This window comes from Pterocles gutturalis, unplaced genomic scaffold (genome assembly GCF_000699245.1).
Source record: "Pterocles gutturalis isolate BGI_N339 unplaced genomic scaffold, ASM69924v1 scaffold20753, whole genome shotgun sequence".
NCBI lineage: Eukaryota > Metazoa > Chordata > Aves > Pterocliformes > Pteroclidae > Pterocles > Pterocles gutturalis.
In genome coordinates this window covers 145-19523 of record NW_010123548.1, presented here as the reverse complement: position 1 = coordinate 19523, position 19379 = coordinate 145, and the positions used below count along the sequence as shown (strand labels likewise).

Below are 19379 nucleotides of genomic sequence, written 5' to 3'. Positions count from 1 at the left end.
CACCAACATGCATCAGACCTTTCTTGGAGCTGGGTCCGGGAGCTAGACTTGCAAAACACTAGCAGAGTGAAAAAGGAAGGTCCTTATGTGAGTTGAGCTCTCCGACCCAGCCCACTGTGGTGTCAAACAAGTGTTAGCACTAGTATAACGAGGGACCATGAAGGAGGCAAGACTAGCTTTGTCTGGCTTAAATGCCAAGGAACGACACCCCCTCTTTCAGACTAATGGCAGCTGGGAAAACCAGATGGCAGCCAGGTCAGACTGCTGGGAAAACTGGACCCCTGTGCTTGGAGAGTGATACCTACTGATGTGAAGCACTATTCAGTGTGCAAGGGCTGCCCTGGCCATTTAGTTCCTTTTGCTTAATCACTGCAGCCTGTGCATGAGCCAAGGATAAAAAAAATTTAGTGATAAATCGGTAAGGATGGCCTCTAGTGCAGACATCCAGGGAGTCCAAAGCAACATCAAATAGAGGAAAAAGCGAAGTTTGAGAAAATAATGCACAACCTCCTTCCTTTCTGCCCTTTAAATTTGCAGAATGGTAAGAAAGAGCTGTTCTAGTCAGGCATGGCCACTAATCTTCTCTGTCCTTCCAATAACTCCTTTATAAAGCCATTAAAAAAATCAGAATAAACTCCCAGAATAAAGCAGTTTGTCAGCCCTAAATTTCATAAATATGTACCTGTAAAATCCCAACCAGAAATGTCACACCACCCTGTAAGAAGGAATCACCAACGAACACCCCAAAGGAAAAACAGGCCCCCAAGTGGCCATCTATCAATTCACCTACAAACCAGGGTCCTGAAAGAGAGGAAACCAAACATACAGCACCATCAGAAAACAGAATATAGACGTGGCCCTTCTTCACATGGCCCTTTGTACTGCTGAGCACAACGTGGTAAACTGGGGAAAATAACTTCTCTATTGAGAATATTCTCTATAGTAATAAGCCTAATCTTTTCTTCAACAAACAGCAATGAACGTTCCTGATGTGAAAATATCATGGTACACCAATGAGTAGCAGCATGCAGTGAAAATACTCTTAAGTTGGTTTCACCTCTGTGACAATTTTCAACAGCACATGTAACATTTTCCTTATGAGAGAAGTGAAAAGCTAGATCCTTCCAAATGCTGGCCTCTTCCCAGAGTTACAGTAAGACGTACGAAAGACATGGTCATAAACAATTCCAGCTTGGCTCAGATAAGAAGTCAAAATGAGCAGGCTGCACTGTTATGGCATACTACACTGACTGCCAAGAAAGTAGCTATTTTAGTATAATATTATCAGAGGAGAAACAAGCTAAAATTGTTAGTATCAGAGCAGAGATGCCTTAGTGACATCTCACTGAAATGTACATACCATATACTCATTTTACACAAAGGTACAACCAGATCTTACTCAAAGAATAAGTGAAAACCAAATTCAATTTAAAAATACTCACTTTGCTTTCAGAGTAATTTAAATGTTTAATTAATTTTACAGTTTCTAAGTTAGGCTCTTACAAACAAACCTTTGGTCTCTTTGGACATTAACTTTTCAAGTTCCACATAGATTTTTGTACCTTAAGTAGATTTCCCCCATTCTCCGAGATGTTAGAAGTCTCATTTTTCATCAGGATCTGATGTGTAGTTTAAAAATACTAATTTCTGTTTCCTAGTACTCTAGGATACTTACCCAGAAGGGTGTATAAATTCAGAACCAGAATTGAGTAATAGAAGGTGTTTGTTTTACTGAAGACGTGAAGGGAATACGAGGTCAGAGTAAGTAATCCTGGCTTTTCTAAACAGAGACAACATTTAAGAAAAATACATTTAATTTAGGTTGCAACACAAATATATTGGTGTTTCTGAAACAAGTCTGCACATTATTTGCTCATTCTGTTAAATAAGAAATATAATATTTGGTATATCTAGAGAACAAACGCAAAGGAATGCATTTCTACTATTACTGTGATAACTGAAAGTAAGGAACTGATAAATGTAACAATCTACGTTAAAAACAGCAGAAGCAGCTGCCATTCTAAATGAGTACACTTACTGTATGCAAATAAAACTGAACGACCATTCTATACCCAGAAAATGAAGTTAGCTAGAATGAAAAACATGGAGAAAGTTCATATTAAAGGAAAAGTAAGAGATTCAAAGCAGTAACTGCAAAACGAAAAAGGCAGGTCAGCATGGACTAGGTTAACTGGATTTTCTTTGAGTAAATCTATTTGGTGAGATCGATAGCAACTCAATTAAAATGAAGGCTAGATGTTAAAATGGCAACATTCTGACAAGTGTTATGTTCACAAAAAAAGCAATATTCATTTTCTAAGTGAAGCAGACAATTAATAGATTGAGAGCGCCTTGCTGTAAGTTAGATTTTAGAGTTTCACCTATTATGTGGCTGCCCTTCTCACAAAGCATTAACTCCCAGAGAGCAAGCTTGACCCTTGGAAATCAGCAGCTCTAACAAATTTGTTCACTGATTTGTAAAACATTTGTCATGGTCTACAGGGACCTAGCTGATCACAGAGCACTAGCTCTTTTCATTTTTAGCTGCCGAGTTCCATAAAGGCAACTGAAAAATCTATTCTTTTTCTGTGTAAACAGTTACCTCAGGATGCTATGTGATTATGGTATAAATGAAGGGACATTCACTGACATGAATAGGAAGGGAGGTGGCTTCCAGAAAAATCTCATTAGCAAGGTGTGGTTCAAGCAGTTGTTTAAAGGATAAACACCATGAGCTTAATAATATTAATTTTCATTTATCAGGCTTATCACAAGAAAAATACTAAATTGTGACAGAACTGGTCTTAATATTATTTTGAGACCCAAGCCTGTTCATGTTCTTTTCAAAGACTAACAAAAAATATTTTTCTAGAACAAAATCTGTTTCTTCACTCAGGTGACAGAGTATTCTGTGCCAGCTGTCACGATAGAACCAATACAAAATAAAACATTCCTTTCCCTATGCACTAGATTCTTTGACAAAATAAAATCTTCAGACTTCAATTCATTGTATTTTTGTTTAAATAAAGATACTTGATCAAGTTTTTAGTTTTTAATTTTCTTTATTCGATACTTTGGAGATTTTTTGGGTCCCCTTAAGGAAGACAGCAGCTTCTGAGAACCCAATCAAACCTCACAGTACTAGATGCAAAATGCATATGGTGAGTGAGACTGCAATTACTTATATCTTGTTAGCATACAGATAAATTGTAAAAAAAGTTTAGGGAAAATTAGGTCCTCTAAAAACCACAGACAAACATTGGTTCATACCTTTAAGTGGTGGCTTTCGGAGGTATCTGAAAATAACGAGCAAGGCGATCTGAATCAGCACCATCAGTCCAAAGAGCACACAAGCCTGAAAAGACAGTTTTAACTCTAAGCCAGCCCTGGAGTAGTAGCTGCATTTGAGCATGCCTTACGGACATCGATGGCATGATACAAAGATTTCTAACTGAAACACATACTCAAAGCTTGATGGTGTCATTGAACTGAAGAGTAAAAAGAAACTTAAGAGTTTTAAGTTACTGGACTTGCATCTTACTGACTTGAACTCACTTGGATTGCCGAAAGTGATAGACCTGAATCTTTACACAACAAGGTTTGTAAAACACATCAATTGAAAAAATATAAATACACTTCCTACGTAAAACATTGAGTGCTGTACTTAAGAGAACTGCAGTTCAAGACGTTGTGGAAAGTATTGGTTACTGATTAACAAAACTAATATAATAATTCTGAGAAAATTATGATACTATCTACAGTCATGTGGACTTGCCCACATTGTTCTATAAGCGCACCTCAACTATTATGGCATGCCTTCTTTCCAAGTACTGTAACTTGCAAGTACTGAGCTGTAGCACTTCTGGATATGATCTGGAACATACTGAAGTCAATGGGAATTTTGCCTTCCTCTTTGCTAGAGCTAGCTAGAATGTCAGCAGCTGATGTGAGACTTTTTCCAGCATTCTTGCCAGTACACATTTTGCAACGGATCACAGCGAAGTTTTCTTTGACTTAATGTTTCTTTTCTTTCCTATCTCCAGTAGCTTCTTTTCTATTTATTGCTTGCACAGAATGTGTGTATACCTATGCCTCAAAAATGGACAATTGTGACTACATTTAGCAAGTCACCTGTTTGCATGAACCATTGCTGCACATTTAGCATTTGAAGCGTGTACCTTGAGAAAGGAAACTTGAAATATTTGTGAAATTCCAATGGAGTCATATCTGGAAAAAGCACAGTGCATTCAAGTCTAGCAGGAATTAGGAAAATGCCTCTTGCAGTCTCTGGGGAAACCAACATGGAATGACATCTGTTTTCCTTAAAGTACTTACTAGAACATTGTGGTCAGTGAGAAGAATAAAAGATGGCCAAAAGCCAAATCTAAGAGAGAGGTTTTCTTCCATAGCAAATATATGACTCCGTGTGCTAATTCTTCCTGAAGCATCCTAGATTGATATAAAATAAGAAAGCAAATTAGACACCAGTAATGCACGAAATATGTTAAAGTTGCTAATTATCATTGCAGCTTTTCTGGAAAGATCCAATCAACACATGCACGTCTGGCATACTGCTGTATTGAATACTTCTACCTACAAAGGATTACTTACTGTCAATTTTATAGTTTCAAGTAAATTGGTGATCGTAAGATCATAATCTGAAAGTGCTACATATGAAGGAGATCCTGTCAGAGATTCAGCAACTTGTGGAAGACAGTGACTATTTACTGGCCACCACCACCACTTGTTTTCTGGAAGCTCAATTCTAGATAATAGCCCATCTTAAAATCTTTTGAAGCTTTGTTGTGCTGCTTTTCAGGCATATTTTCTAGAAACTGATATTGATAAACACCAACAGTGCTACATTTATTCAACAGTTTGATGTTTCTGCATGCGTAACACTGACACCTTATCTTCCAGTACATAACAAATGGTTTATTTAAAGTAAAGGATTCATTACATTTAGTGTGATTACAGCTGAGGCAATATTTGGACAATGCCAGCAATTGAATATTCATATTTTCTCCAGGTACCTAAGTCATGTTAATGCTTCCTCCTCCTCACTTTCCCAAAACTATTCAGTAACTAGCTGTAAGAGTGATTTGTAAGTGGACAGGAAAGGAAATTAATGTTTTAAAAATCCCATTCAGTCATCTGATAAGAAGCATGTATTTGTAAGCAAACTAGTGTTATGCAGGCCTGTATAACCCTCTACAAATGTTACTCAGTTTTGTGCATATGTTTTCATCATCATTAAAGGAACCAAAAAACAAAGGACTTATAAAATGCACCTTTCCCATGTAAGGCATCGCAGAAATCTGTAACAAGTGAGGAGGTAGAACTCTGGCAGTACAGAAAGGCCATTAGGAAAAAAACCCCACAATATCACTCTTTTCCTGTGGGAAATAATGCCTAGCTGGGCTCCACCAAGCATGACAAAACTGACTTTCCCATTACTATTGTGCAAATGTGCAGAATGTTAGAACAGTCTGATAGAGTTCTTTGAAGGCCACATGAAGGTACAAAAATAAAATATAGTACCAAGAACAGAACCATTCACTGAATTTTTTTTTCCACCCAGTAATCTAATATCAGTTAAGTCTGATGTTCTGGGAAACAAACTGTATTCACTGTCAGCCTGTAAGAGATCATGAAAAGAACAGATAATGAAAGACAGCATTCCAGTCTTCCAGATCTGGCTCCTTTGCCTTCTGAACTCACATGATGCTACGTCCTATTTTCCTTGATCAAGTCTGATTATTTTTTTTTCCCAAGACAACCTTAAAAGTTAATTGTTGCCTGTTACTCAAAATAATTTATTTTTGACCAATTACTTGCTCTTCTGTCATGTTTTATTATATTCCTCATGAAAATTAAGAATCCTTTCTTTTATCCAGATGCTTTATGGATGTTTTAGTGCTCAGCAGTCAGTGTTCTTTCGTTTAATAAATCCTTTGGTTTTTGTAATCAGACAAATATGAAAGGAAGCCCGTTATGTATTTTGTCCCTAGTTATGTGACACAGAAGGGTGATGGAACAGACATGACAACATAAAAAATTCAACAAAAAGAATGCCACCAGGTACCTTACCTGGACAGTCACATCTATGTGATGGAACCCTTCACTGTAGTTTTGTGGACTCCACTTCAGTACATAGAGAGGGCCAGACACCTGATGCGCATTCCCCAAGTGAACTCCGTCTATATAGACTTTGATGGAGGTAATGACAGAAGGAGAGAAGGCCAAAATTCTAAGGAGTGAATAAACAGCAAAATAAACAGGTTTTTACAGGACTTGCAGATTTGTCATTACTTCCAGAAGAGAAATCCCTGAAGATAATGCTACCTTGTAGGTAAGAGTTCAAAAGAGTTAGAAATTAAAACAGTGAAATATCTGTAGCCTAATGGTAACATGGTAGCTCTTTCCTAGTTGAAAAAGAGAAATTCTGTATGGTATTGGGCAAAAGAATAGGATAGAAAACCGGGCTGTGGAACAGACAAAAAAAGTGTCAGAGATCCTCAGGTTCTAGCAGAAATAATCTTAGAACTCTTGCTGTCAAAACATTTGCTAACACAGGTGGGATGCATCTTCCTACACACATATAGACACAATCAAATATTTGTAGATATCTTCATTAGAGAGAGAGACTGGCAATTTTTAAAGTCCTTTGTTGTTGGGTGTGGAGTTTTTTATTTTTCTTTTGTTGTTGTTTTGTTTGTTGCGCTTTTTTTGGTTTGTTGTTGTTGGTTTTGTACTTCTTGCTTGTCAAAGTAAAACCTCTCAGTCTTTGTAACTGACTTTATAAGAAATGGAGTGGACTGCAAGACTGGTATTACCAATCTGAGATACCAACAAATGTAGTATCACTTGGCAGCGCTTACATTCAGCAAAACAGTGATACTAACATAGACTCGCTATCATAGAATCACAGAAGGGTTTGGGCTGGAAAGGACCTTAAAGATCATCGAGTTCCACCCCCCTGCCATGGGCAGGGACACCTCCCACTAGCCCAGGTTGCTCAAAGCCTCATCCAGCCTGGCCTTGAACCCCTCCAGGGATGGGGCATCCACAGCTTCTCTGGGCAACCTGGGCCACTGCCTCACCACCCTCACTTGAAAAATTTCTTCCTAATGTCTGTATTGCACATACAATTTCTTTCATTTCTGGTAAAGCAAAAAGCATGCCAGAGTATGTTTCAGTCAAACTAAGGAGTCTCATAGTTATGATGAATGATTCTACCAGCTCATGTATTTAATATAATCATAAGAATGTTCAGATAAAGTTCTAAATGGGAAACTGGAAAGTAGGTAGCCTTGGTAGAACACTGCTTCCTAAACAAAAAATATGATGAACTTCTTTTGATTGTAATTCTGTGTATGCAACAGACCCATTTATTTCATGCATAGTGGTCTAAGAGCAAATGCAAGACATTGGAAAGGGCAGAGAAGTTTTAAATACAAATGGAAAAATCAATAGAAAGAGATAGAAATGGAAAGATGGAGAAATTTAAAACAAATATGAAAATTAGCAGAGGCTTAAGATATTTTAATACATAAGGGATGTAAAACTGAAAACACAAGAGGCTAAAGAAGTCTGAAGTGAATAGAGAAAACACTTAGAAAAATACATAGACAAAATCCTGAAATGAGGGGAGGCAATGTCAACATGTCAGATTAACACCACATTACATGTCAATCTAACTCTACCAGCTTTAGTTACATAAAAAAGTTTCAGTCGACTATAGGGGAAATAACTGCATAAATAAAACAAACACGAATTACTACTGTATAATCACCTTTATCACAGATACAATACAAAGTGAGCTCTTAGGAACCATCTTCCAGAGAAAAATGAATTCTGAGAACATTTTAAAAAAAGGTTTTGTGTATATACATAAAAATATACACGTACATTATAACCAAGACCAACTATTAAAATATAGTTAAATATTGTGAAATCAAGAGATTACAGGTTACCTGATATGAGTGGAATAACGAATTTTGACTAGTGGTTCATGAGCAGAACTGCTGTAAAGGAAGGATTTGGGATTGGTGATGAGGACTACAGGCCATTCTTCAAAGGTAAGATCTGCAAAGCTAAAGAGGTCATGATCAAATGCAAGGATCCGGTACCTACAGTGAAAGGAAAAGAACTTTGTTGATACAAACTAGTGCATGCACAGCTTATTCCCATGCTTCCCAAGTTCCTAAACAGAGCTTGTTGGATTTATTTTCCATTTATTCTCTTCTGTAGTTGATCCTGTATCAGCCAACTCTGCTGTGTTAACTGTATAGCTGGTTACCTCTGATGAAGTTCATTTGATTATAAATCACTGAAGCACCTCTCAAAATTCCAAATGGCAAGATCTATTGAATTTTGATTATAAGTCAAAGATGAACTTTATGTTAAAGAATTCAAATATAATGTACATTACTACAGTGTCTGGGTAGGTACTCTAGTTATGGACAAAGACCCCAGTGTGTTCAACAGCTGGTGTAGAGCAGGGGTATTTTGAAGTAGTGAAGCTACTTTGAATACTAAACACATGCTAAATGGATATTTAGATGTCCTCTTTTTAATTTCTAAATATCAAGAATGAATCAAAAAATTCCTTAATTTATTAGCACACTGTTGGTACAGGGAAAAAAAATCCCAAACCAACACAGAGAGACATTTTTTCAAAAGCATTAATAGTAACAACCAGTCAGGCAGACTAATGCTTCTTTCAGATTCTCCAAACAGCATAAAAGGGGATTGCAGTATAAGCAGGTAGGCTCCATATAATACCTGCTCACACAGGTTTTACTTACCTCCTGTTATCCATCCAGTCTCCCAATTCAAGTTCCAGAGTGCCACTGCGGTGCTGACTGTGCAAGGCTGGTATCAGCCCACCCATTGTGTGGAGATGTCCACATAAATAGGCTGTGGCAGAACTAATAAAAGAACGTAAGAACTGGGATTATTTGGGTGGGAAGGAAATACCATTACAGAAAATCTGAAAAGTGGCAGACAAGTATGTGAAGAGGGGCAAGAAAAGTATTTCAGACTAAAAACACAGGAAAAAAAAGATTTTACCTCATTAATGTTCGTATTCCTGGGGCTGGGGAGATGATTGTTGAGGTGGGAAAATGGCCAAACCAGATAGTATGGTTGCTGTGCAGACTTGCTGTTGCCATCAAAGACAGCTCTTTCATTTGATTCTGAAAGGGGCAGGTGTTTGAAAGACAAGCAAACAAACCTGTTTAACATTCAAGCTATTTGGAAAGAATAGCAAAAGGAAAGCAGAAAGGAACTAACGAGGAATGCAATTCATCCTTTTTTACAGATAATACGCTCAGTTGCTTCAGGGACCTGTGTATGGACAAACTGTTCAAACAAACTAGTAGGCATAGCCCTAAAATCCGATGTTGAAAGAAAGTGAAAACAAGATACTCAACACCTTCCTTGCAAGAGAACACAGGAAAAGTGCAATATAAAGAAAGATTTTGGTAAAGAATATTTCTATCCTTTGTACTGCTTATTTATATAGTCAAAGACAACATGCTTGAGTTGATTTTACAAACATCCCTACTATCTCTTGAGTTGCTAGATGGCCTTTTATAGGCATGACACACCACAGAAACTGTGCACCATATGCTTCAGTCATTTAACTGGATGAACTATGATGCTGAATCTTGAAAATACTATTTTCAAATCTTTTTTCTTGAAAATACTATTTTAAAATTTCAAATTCCTGGCAGAGGTTTAATTCTTAACAAAGTTACAGGTATCTACCTTTACCTTCAGTTTTGTGCAAAAATCTGCAAATTATGCTCACTGGACTCCTACGGCTGGGTAATTAGCAAGCAAACACCAAGGACAGGAGCTCTAGACTTAACTGCATTTCTTAGCTCCCTGAGAGTTTCTCTGAAAATCTACTGCACTGGCTATAGATTACAGTGAACAATGAGAACAGTACTTGGCACTCTTACATCACCTTTCATCTAAGTATTACCAAGTCCTTTACAAACACTTAATTAAATGTGGAGCCTCCTTTAGACAAGATTAGAGGGAGAACATTTTCCTTTTCATTGAGGCCGTTATCACAGGGAAAATATTATTATCTGTTTATGAGAACACAGTATTTCTCTGCCAACACTTCAGAAGAGTATCTCAAGAACAATAGCTTATCAACGAACTACAGATAAAAGTCAAAGGGAAGCACGATGTTATCTAAGCTGATATATGATTTAAACATTGGGATTAATGTTATTCTTTCAAAACAATCCCATGTAATTTTTATGGTCTCAGAAGATCAGCCCTCACTTTCATAAGGGACACATTTCTTTATAGCATTATCTTTCACATTATTCCATTGCTAAGTGCAACTCTCTCATCTGTAATATTAATGAAAAATGCATCTAACAAAGCAAAAAAGGAGTGAAATTAAAGTTTGAGTTTTTTTTTTTTTAAACTTTACAGCATATAAGGAAATCAGCATTTAGCTAGACTTGAGTGATAAGAAACTACTGATAGTGTCCTTAAGATGTCTAATTTGACATTTTGTACTGGATTATTTCTTAAGAGAGGAAACACAGATACTCTACATGTTAAGTGACACATTCATTTTTCTAACTAAATGTCCCACATGCATAATAACTTAAGAACATAAAAATGTAAAGACTCTCTTAGATAAACACAGATCTTTCAAACAATTCTTCATAAAGACAAAAAAACAAAACACACAAACAAACCACTATAGAAGTAAAACACACATCAAAATGGAATGCCAAGGCTTATAAATACCGTGTTTAAAATTCCAAAGAAATTGTAGGGTCTCTTAGGGCCTGGGCTCAGTGTAGCATCCACACAGATGAATGAATAGTTCCCAAAAGAGGTGGTGTGGATGTAATGGAAAGAACCATCTTTACGCCAGGCAGAGTATTTCCTGACAAAATAAAATGGAAATACTGCTGTTAGGAAAGCTTGCAGCAATGACAAAAATTACCTGAGGAGTAAAAGTGGAAGATTTCTTGCATTGGATCTAGCTCCATCTTTTTACTGCAGTAAAGTATCTTCTTAAAAATCAATGGCATTGAAATAGCAGTTCAGAGAAGATGCATGACATGGGTGATGTGTTAAGACAAGCCACAGGATAACACACAAACATGTTTTTTTTTAAATGTTAGCATAAATAAGCTTTCCCTGAGCAACATGGTAATGGATAAAGGCCAGCAGCATAAACAATGCAAAACAAATAGATGACAGGATATCAGGATCTTACAACACTCTTAATTAAAGGAGATCTGCAAAGGAAAAAAAATTGTCTTGTGTTTAATCATCGGTATCTGAATTTTTCCTTGTTTACCTAGAAATATCAGGGACATCAAGTCTTAGATCTCTAACAAAATAGTGGAGACAAGTTACGCTGATGCAAAATGATCAGCTATTGGCTAATAGAATACAATTTTGAATCAAAGAAATATTGAACCCTTCCAGTTATTTTCCGAAAGATCCAAAACAGAGACACTAGACAAAATCTTATAAATAGCAAAGAAGGCAGCATTTCCTCTTGCTTATTACTCTCATTTCTTGACATAGCAAGTCAAGAACATTATGAGTTCTCCTGTCACCTGTGAAATGTCACCAGAATTCCTCATTCAAAGAGCAAAAGGAGAGATCAGAAAGGGTTGCTGCTCTTGCACATTACCTGATGTTAATTGAACTCTTGAACCTTAATCTTAAAATACACTGGTAGTCTAATCTTAATCTTAAAATATTCTAAGAGAAAACTGGAAACAGGGAAGGATTTAAAAGATGTGTCAACTAATTCTACCTTTTTTCCCCTCCATGGTTTTATGGTAATATTGGCTATGATAAATACATGCAGTAATGAATGTATATGTTGTTTTCTCTCTTTCCACGGACAACAGATATTTGCAGTTTTTCTAACTTCTAAAATGGAAGTGCTTTTGATACTTTATGCTAGACAGGAATTGCACGTATCCTCCACTGGCAAAGAAGATAACATTCCAACTAATGGTACGTACTAAATTGCTCAGTTGAGAATTAAATTCTGAGAATTAAAATGGTTGTGAGTAAATCTGAGATTAACTAAAACTTATTTGGTTTAATTGGGTGGGATTTTTTTTATTTTCTTTTGGGGTTTGGGGTTGGGGTTTTCTGTGTGTGTTTGGATTTTTTTTTAAACTCCCTGCATGATACGTAGAAACTAAAACATCCCTGAGTTCAGATGATGAGCATAGTTTGAATATAGCCATCCGGAAAGCAGTTCATATCACTATTCCTCCACCAATCAGAATAAACAATAAAATTGAACAGAATAAAAGCCAATATATTAAAAACAAGTTTCACATATAAATTAATACTTCAAATACCACCAAAGAGCCTTTCACAATGTTTCTTTTTTCAAAGTTAATGTTACCTTTATGAACATCATGAACTTCAATAAGAAAACTGGAAGCTCAGTATCATAATCCTAAAATTTCTGCCTTTAGTCTCACTTAGAATATGTCTAACAGTTGTTACACATGCTCATGCTGTGGACATAATATAGGAATTATATTGTATTTCAATAAAGCTGCTGCCTTCTTTAATATTAACACATAATGAACACCAGAATGTGGTGTTAAATAACTGCTTTCCCTAGCCTCTGTTTTTATAGCTGCAAGCTACAGTGCTCTAAGGTGTACAGCATAGAATGAACTATTTGTTCAGGAATCACATAAAGGCAAGCAGACAGTGCCTTACTGTTGCTCAGACAGGGGGGAAAAAAAAAAAAAAGGTCATTGTCCTTTTGACTGTTTAACTTCAGAGGTGGGGGAGAAAAGGCTTCCACAAGACTCCATTTCACTCTGCCACCTCCTTTCTCTCTTCCTAGAGTGTGACACTTACTAAACATTTTCTTAATATTTATATTTTACTAATGTATCAGACTAATGAAATTGTCCCTGTAAAGATAGTTCTGCTTTTAGTGATGCTTGACAGCTTTTGAGGACTCTTAGTGCCTTTCTTCAGTCTTAGATAGAAAGTATGATCAATCTCATTACATTTTCTTTATTTTGCACGATGACAGACTAATAAAGCAAAAAAGCATTATAACACATTTTTTTAAGAAGATAGTGTTAATTAATAAGCAAAGACTCTTTCACTTGACTCAATTTCACTCAAATTCTTAAATTGACTAAATTGATTTGAAATGTCACCCTAATCCTTTCCAATCCCTTTTACTATCAGTGCATCTTCAGTGTGGACAACAGGCAGGTGATCCATACATCTTTCCACACCATAAGCTTGTCCAGGCCAAACAACAATTGAGTGATAATCTGGCAAATTCACTGGTGCTACTTCTGACAGCAGCCTTAAACTAGAGTGGAAGACTGATACTAGATTGTCATGTAGCCACAACAGTGGCAAAAGATATAGGGATGTGCACGCTTAAATCTCAAGTGTGTCCCTCAAGAACATTTGTCCACCCATCATCATCATCTGCCTTCTCATTTCACTACATTCCGTTTTCTAAAATGACTGAAATGTAACAAATGGCTCAGATAAAATTTAGACCCATATGACATGAAAAACCTTTCTGGGTATGCAGAAATAACACCAAAAAAAAAAAAAGTGAAGTTTTCTCTTGCTTTCTTTTTTTTTCTTAATCTATTTAAGGAGGAAAAGCATTCTTTAGGAACATTGGTTTTACAGAAATATATCACACAACTGTTCTGAGGAAACAACACACAATGCACAGAACTTTTCCTAGACACAGGCAGATTTACAATATATTCAATTACAAAACACAGAGGGATAAGTGATAAAAAGTCTGCACAAAGCATTCTCTATTTTCACAATCTATTCTGCTCTACTAACTGATAATGGAAAAGACAGAAGGAATAGCAAATATGATCCTGGACTACAGGAAAGTAATTGAAAAAGCATATACATGATAACTGAAAACAGAATACTGTTTAGTGATTTGACCTTGATTACACATGGCATCTGTATGGTAAATAGAAGTACCTGTAATAATTCCAAATGCTATCCAGGTGTGGAATGTTGAATGAATCTGTAAGGGAGAGAAAAAGGAAATGAGGAAACTTTCAGATCAAAGTGATCATTGACCTCTGTATTTTGTTTTCTAATGTCGAAGTAAAGCAGTCTCAGCAGGCACCGAAGAGCTATTTTTTTTAACAGATAATTGACAAACAGAGTATCTAACTATGCAGATAAGGCATATACTTGATGCAGCTGACCTAAAGTGGGAATAGTTTTCTCATTTAAGTTTTGATTCAAAGATAAGTTGCTGTGGGTATGTAAATTGTCATTTAGTGGCTAAAAGCCAACCATGTGTCTCCACTTTGGCCATAAAGCTTTTCAGAAGCTTTCTGGATTAGGTGCATTCTCTATAAGTAAGACCTAACTCATCCAAGGAAAATAAAGTAGCAATAGCACCAGAGGATAGCATGTGTATTGGGGAGGTTTGTACCTTAGAGGTCCACCTCTAAGGCTGGTAACAGAAGCCTGATAGGGAAATGGGAGTAAAATGTCGTATATGGGCTGTACATGACAAATCGTGCACCTTTTTTCCCCCCTCTCCAGTGCTAGGCTTTCTAGTTTTGCCCTTCCTGTAACAGCTGGCTTACAGGGCCTACAAGGTTGTCAGCTTGTGTTTGATTGCTTAGAAAATAGCAACAACTCTGTGTACAAATTTCCAAGAGTTCTTTCTATTCAAAAGAGACCAAATACCCTTTAACTGCTGAACATGTGATACCTTTTAACTCAAACTTGTGGGAAGAGGTCTATGAAAAGTAAACTGAAACCATTTCTTCAGTAGGGTAAAGTGACAGCTTGCCCTCCCATCAAAAGACGGAGTATCTAAACTAATAGCTGTGGAAACTAACAGCTGAAGCTACATTCTACCTCTTGCCAGGCAAAAGTGATAAATGAAGACTCTTACGTCCCTGGTACTAAAAATCCAGTAAGTGCCTGTAAACAAAGTGTGCCCTCAGTAGAGCAGACACATGGATGGCAAGCCCTTCTACTGACTCATAACCACCACTAACATGCTAGTAAGTATTAACACTTTATATTTTGAGTTGCCTAAATCAGGTCTGTAATCACAGGAAAGAAAGAGATGTTTCATTTCCTTCTTACCATGATTGCCTTTGATGTCTATCCACTTGGTTTTTTCCATGACCTTTGATCTCTTCAGGATTGACTGGTAAATTTTCCATTCTGCTTCTACCTGCTCAGATCCCACTTTATCTCTTGTCTTAGCATCTGTCAGGTCACCTGAAAGTGTACAAAGGTGAGATATAACTAGAGGCCTACATAGCTTACACACATACTGTAACAAGGCAAGCATGCAATCCAAGCCTCCTGGATGCAATCTGGATATTCCTGTCATCTGGTCCAAGAGGTTACTACAAAATAAATGCCTTCTAATGCAGATGCAGCAGCCTGTTCAAACATCTGTCAAGCACATCACTGCAGTACTTTGTCATGGTATTACTAGAAGTGAAGAAAATTGTTACACATTCATTATTCCTGAAAATTCTAGTCATAGAAGCTTTGTTTAATTTCATAGAATCATAGAATCATTAAGGGTGGAAACGACCTCAAGGATCATCAAGTCCAACCCACACCACCTAACTCACTAAACCATGTCCCAAAGCACCACATCTACACGTTTCTTGAACCCCTCCAGGGATGGTGACTCCACCACTGCCCTGGGCAGCCTGTTCCAATGCCTGATCACTCCTTCAGTGAAGAAATTTTCTCTAATATCCATCGTAGACCTCCTCTGGCGCAACTTGAGGCCATTTCCTCTTGTCCTATCACTTGTTACTTTAGAGAAGAGGGCAGCCCCCACCTCACTACAACCTCCTTTCAGGTAGTTGTAGAGAGTGATAAGGTCTCCTCTCAGCCTCCTCTTCTCCGGACTCAAGAACCCCAGCTCGCTCAGCTGCTCCTCGTCAGACCTGTGCTCCAGACCCTTCACCAGCTTCGTTGCCCTTCTCTGGACCTGCTCCAGCCCCTCAATGTCCTTCTTGTGGTGAGGGGCCCAAAACTGAACACAGGATTCAAGGTGCAGCCTCACCAGTGCTGAGTACAGGGGCACAATCCCTGCCCTAGTCCTGCTGGCCACACTATTGCTGATACAGGCCAGGATGCCGTCGGCCTTCTTGGCCACCTGGGCACACTGCTGGCTCATGTTCAGCCGGCTGTCGACCAGCACCCCCAGGTCCCTCTCTGCCGGGCAGCTTTCCAGCCACTCTGCCGCGAGCCTGTAGCATTGCAGGGGGTTGTTGTGACCAAAGTGCAGAACCCGGCACTTGGCTTTATTTCAGACCTTCTGTATCCTCTCAAGCTCCAATTAAAGTTTGAACCATTCCCCTTTCTGTTCATATAGTAATGCCTCCCTGAATTGCTAGTTAAAAGATGAATGCTAACTGTTTCTGAACTCTTAACTTAAAAAGCAAGTGGCTTATAAGTAACTCCCTGTAGAAACGAAAGTTCAGGTCTAGCATTAAGTTTCCAAAACCTTGCAAATAGTAGTGATTTGCTTTCCATTAGTAATGCAAATAGCAATGATTTGCTTAATCCATTTCAATAGCAATAGTAAGCTATCAAATGAAATGGCAAGGTTGATTTTACCTGTCTTGGTATGATATGTTCAAATGGAAACCAGCAATTAAATCTTACATTAGTTCACAGGTCCATTTCATACAAATGAGCATGGATTGTTCTGAGAGAAAAACTAGCTTTTAACAACCTCACTTACATAATTCCAAATACTAAGAATGATGTAGAATCACTACCAGGAGGATGAGAAGGAAGGTAACTGCTAGCAAGGACTAAGGTGTAGTGATAAGTATTGGGAAAACAATAGCTGTATTGCATAATTACATCTTTGTTACATATAATACACACTAAACTCACCATCAGACAGGACATTAAACAAAAACTAATTCTCTTGAGAAGTTATCTTCTGCTTCTAGCAGTCTATCTTCAGCTGCAATTCCATTTCCATTGCTTAATATACCTTAAGGTTCTCTCTTGAGAACCTAGAATTTTAATTATTTGCTCTTCCTTTGACAACACATTCAACAGGAAATACACACTTTTGAATTGCTTACCTGTTGCTAGAACAAGTGCTGGCTGAATTATATCAATTGTTTCAGAACAGAATTTTTCAAAGTCAGGAGCTCGTTTGGGATCCTGAAATTTACTGATATGAATATCTGACACCTGCAAAAGAGAACAATAAAACACTGTCCCAAGCAGAGGGTTATTGCTGCCCAGGTTGTTCTTTGGAACCATTTGCTTCTATGAAACTTTATCCTAGATCAGAACTGGATGCTAAAAAAGGCAAACACTTTTACACATAATCTTAACTTCATTTTTATTGATACATTCAAGCTGGTGTGAATCAAACAGCCCAGTAAAACTACCTTGATCCATCAAACCTAATTTAATGATTTACAAAGATACATCTTATTTTGCTTCTCCTCAGCCTCTGGATTTGCAATTCATCTATCTCAGCAATCAAACGGAGAAAATAAAAACTTCTATTGTTGCTGTCTCCAGATTCTTGAGCAAATAGTCTTACAAGAAACCTTCCTTCTTTTTTACTGATAACTGTGGAGAATGTACATTTCCAACCTTTTAGCAGACTGTGGTTGGGAAGCCTGATCTCAAGATCTTCGCACTTTCTTCCCCTACTATGAGAGAAGTTTAAGATTTACAAAAGGCTTTTCTTGTAAGTTCTAAGAGTTACAGTGTCCCAGGACTTCTGGGAGCTGGGACTATGTTTATGTTGTCACCAAAAGGCATGAAGTATGAAGATCTTGGGAGTGCAGCTTCTCTTTTTTTTTTTTTTTTAAACTTCAAAAGATGTCCCAATAAAAAAAGAAGTCAGTGGGCAAGGGGAAAAGCTTGCAGTGCTCTTATTTCCTTTCCCAAAATGTCCACTTGCTGCATTTCTTCTCTCTTTCCCCTCCCTCTGACTTGTGGGAACTTTGCCTCTCTCATTGCATCATAGGCAGTAACTTCCGCCAAAATGGGTTAGAAGAGACTTAGGGGTGAGGAGAAATCACCATCCACATTCCTTATCCAAAGAAGATGTGGCTCAGGAAAGGCAGGCATTAACAAGGGAGAACTACAAAGCCTACAGCAACTGTAGAATGCTTCCAAGAAGAGAAAAATCAGCTGTAAGCTTGTCAAATACTGAACTAGAGGGCCTATTAGGCACTAGGTAAGAAAGGAAGTCTACTGTAAGACAGGTGAAAGAGCCATTAATACAATACTATAGTACAAAGATTGCAATTTAGTTCAGTTTAAGAAGAGGCAGTCCTGTGGATAGGAGGAAAAACAAGGCAGGAACTGCTGGGGGAAGAACAGATCATCTTGAGCTCTATCCAGTGACCTAGACTAGACCCATGGAGTCACCAGGAAGCCTGAAGCCCGTTTCCCACAACATCATCAGGCACAAGGCTGGATTTAGAAATTAATTAATTTCCAAGTTAGGTCAATCATAAAGCAGCTGTTAAAGGGCACGTCTGAAAGAGAACATAACCACTTGAAAGTAAAGCCAAGTCTCAAATTAGCTGTGCCGTGACCTATGCTTGGGAGAACTCCACTTGAAGTAACACAAACAGAGAGAAGATGGCAAGACAAGTACGGAGCTGTGCATGCTGCTTGTCAGCATAGCCCTGGAGCTGCTATATGTTCCTGCAGTTGACTCTCTTCAAGATAGCCACTCAGGATAGGGGCTTTATCTCTATTAATTCAAGCATATCCCTCATCTTGAAATCTGTTCTGCAGTAAAGATAAGCCTTAAGTAATTTAAGGAAAAATTACTGGAAAAGCTGTCTTTGAAAATACATAGCAATTGGAGAGAACAGAAGGACAAACACACCAGTTTATGCACCAAGAGCACAGCCTGCAGCTAGTACATTTAGGCAAAGTGTCCCTTGAGTTTGAGAATAAAAGCAAAATAGTAAAAGCAGTCTATTTGTTAGAAGGAAGTGCACAGCAACCCCTGTGACATCTCAGCTGCCAATTACCTGCAAACGTGTCAACAGCTTGCGGTTAGTTCCAGGCTAAGTGCTTCTTCAGGAATGCTCTGGGGGGAAGGGTCAGGGAAGAGGCCCCAGAAGCACCCAGACCTGCCAGCTGAGTTCAGGACTATGCCAGGTTTATGTTCAACCCGGAAACAAAGCTGTGGACACTTAGCCCAACACACACCACTCCTGTACCGGCCCAGCACCTTCTATTGCTGAGCCACACAACTTTTATCAGCTTTGGAAAGTGAAAGTGACAGCAGAGCCTCCATTTCTCCCTGGGATGTTGGATAACACAGTACCGGGTACTGACACAAT

The 19379-nt window shown here is 37.9% G+C and overlaps 1 protein-coding gene across 1 annotated transcript in view; it reads right to left on the bottom strand.

The window, feature by feature from the left end:
• The window catches only part of TMEM62 (transmembrane protein 62), a gene marked incomplete at its 5' end in the record, with an annotated part of 17795 nt that extends 548 nt beyond the window's left edge, over positions 1–17247 (bottom strand). The window contains 12 exons of the mRNA XM_010077956.1: positions 683–801; positions 1676–1780; positions 3271–3355; positions 4336–4449; positions 6091–6250; positions 7977–8132; positions 8811–8933; positions 9076–9200; positions 10786–10927; positions 14017–14062; positions 15151–15288; positions 17136–17247. Coding sequence (XP_010076258.1) covers positions 683–801; positions 1676–1780; positions 3271–3355; positions 4336–4449; positions 6091–6250; positions 7977–8132; positions 8811–8933; positions 9076–9200; positions 10786–10927; positions 14017–14062; positions 15151–15288; positions 17136–17247 — 1425 coding nt within the window. The remainder of the gene's footprint in view (positions 1–682; positions 802–1675; positions 1781–3270; positions 3356–4335; positions 4450–6090; positions 6251–7976; positions 8133–8810; positions 8934–9075; positions 9201–10785; positions 10928–14016; positions 14063–15150; positions 15289–17135) is intronic.
• Between the last annotated feature and the right edge of the window lie 2132 nt (positions 17248–19379).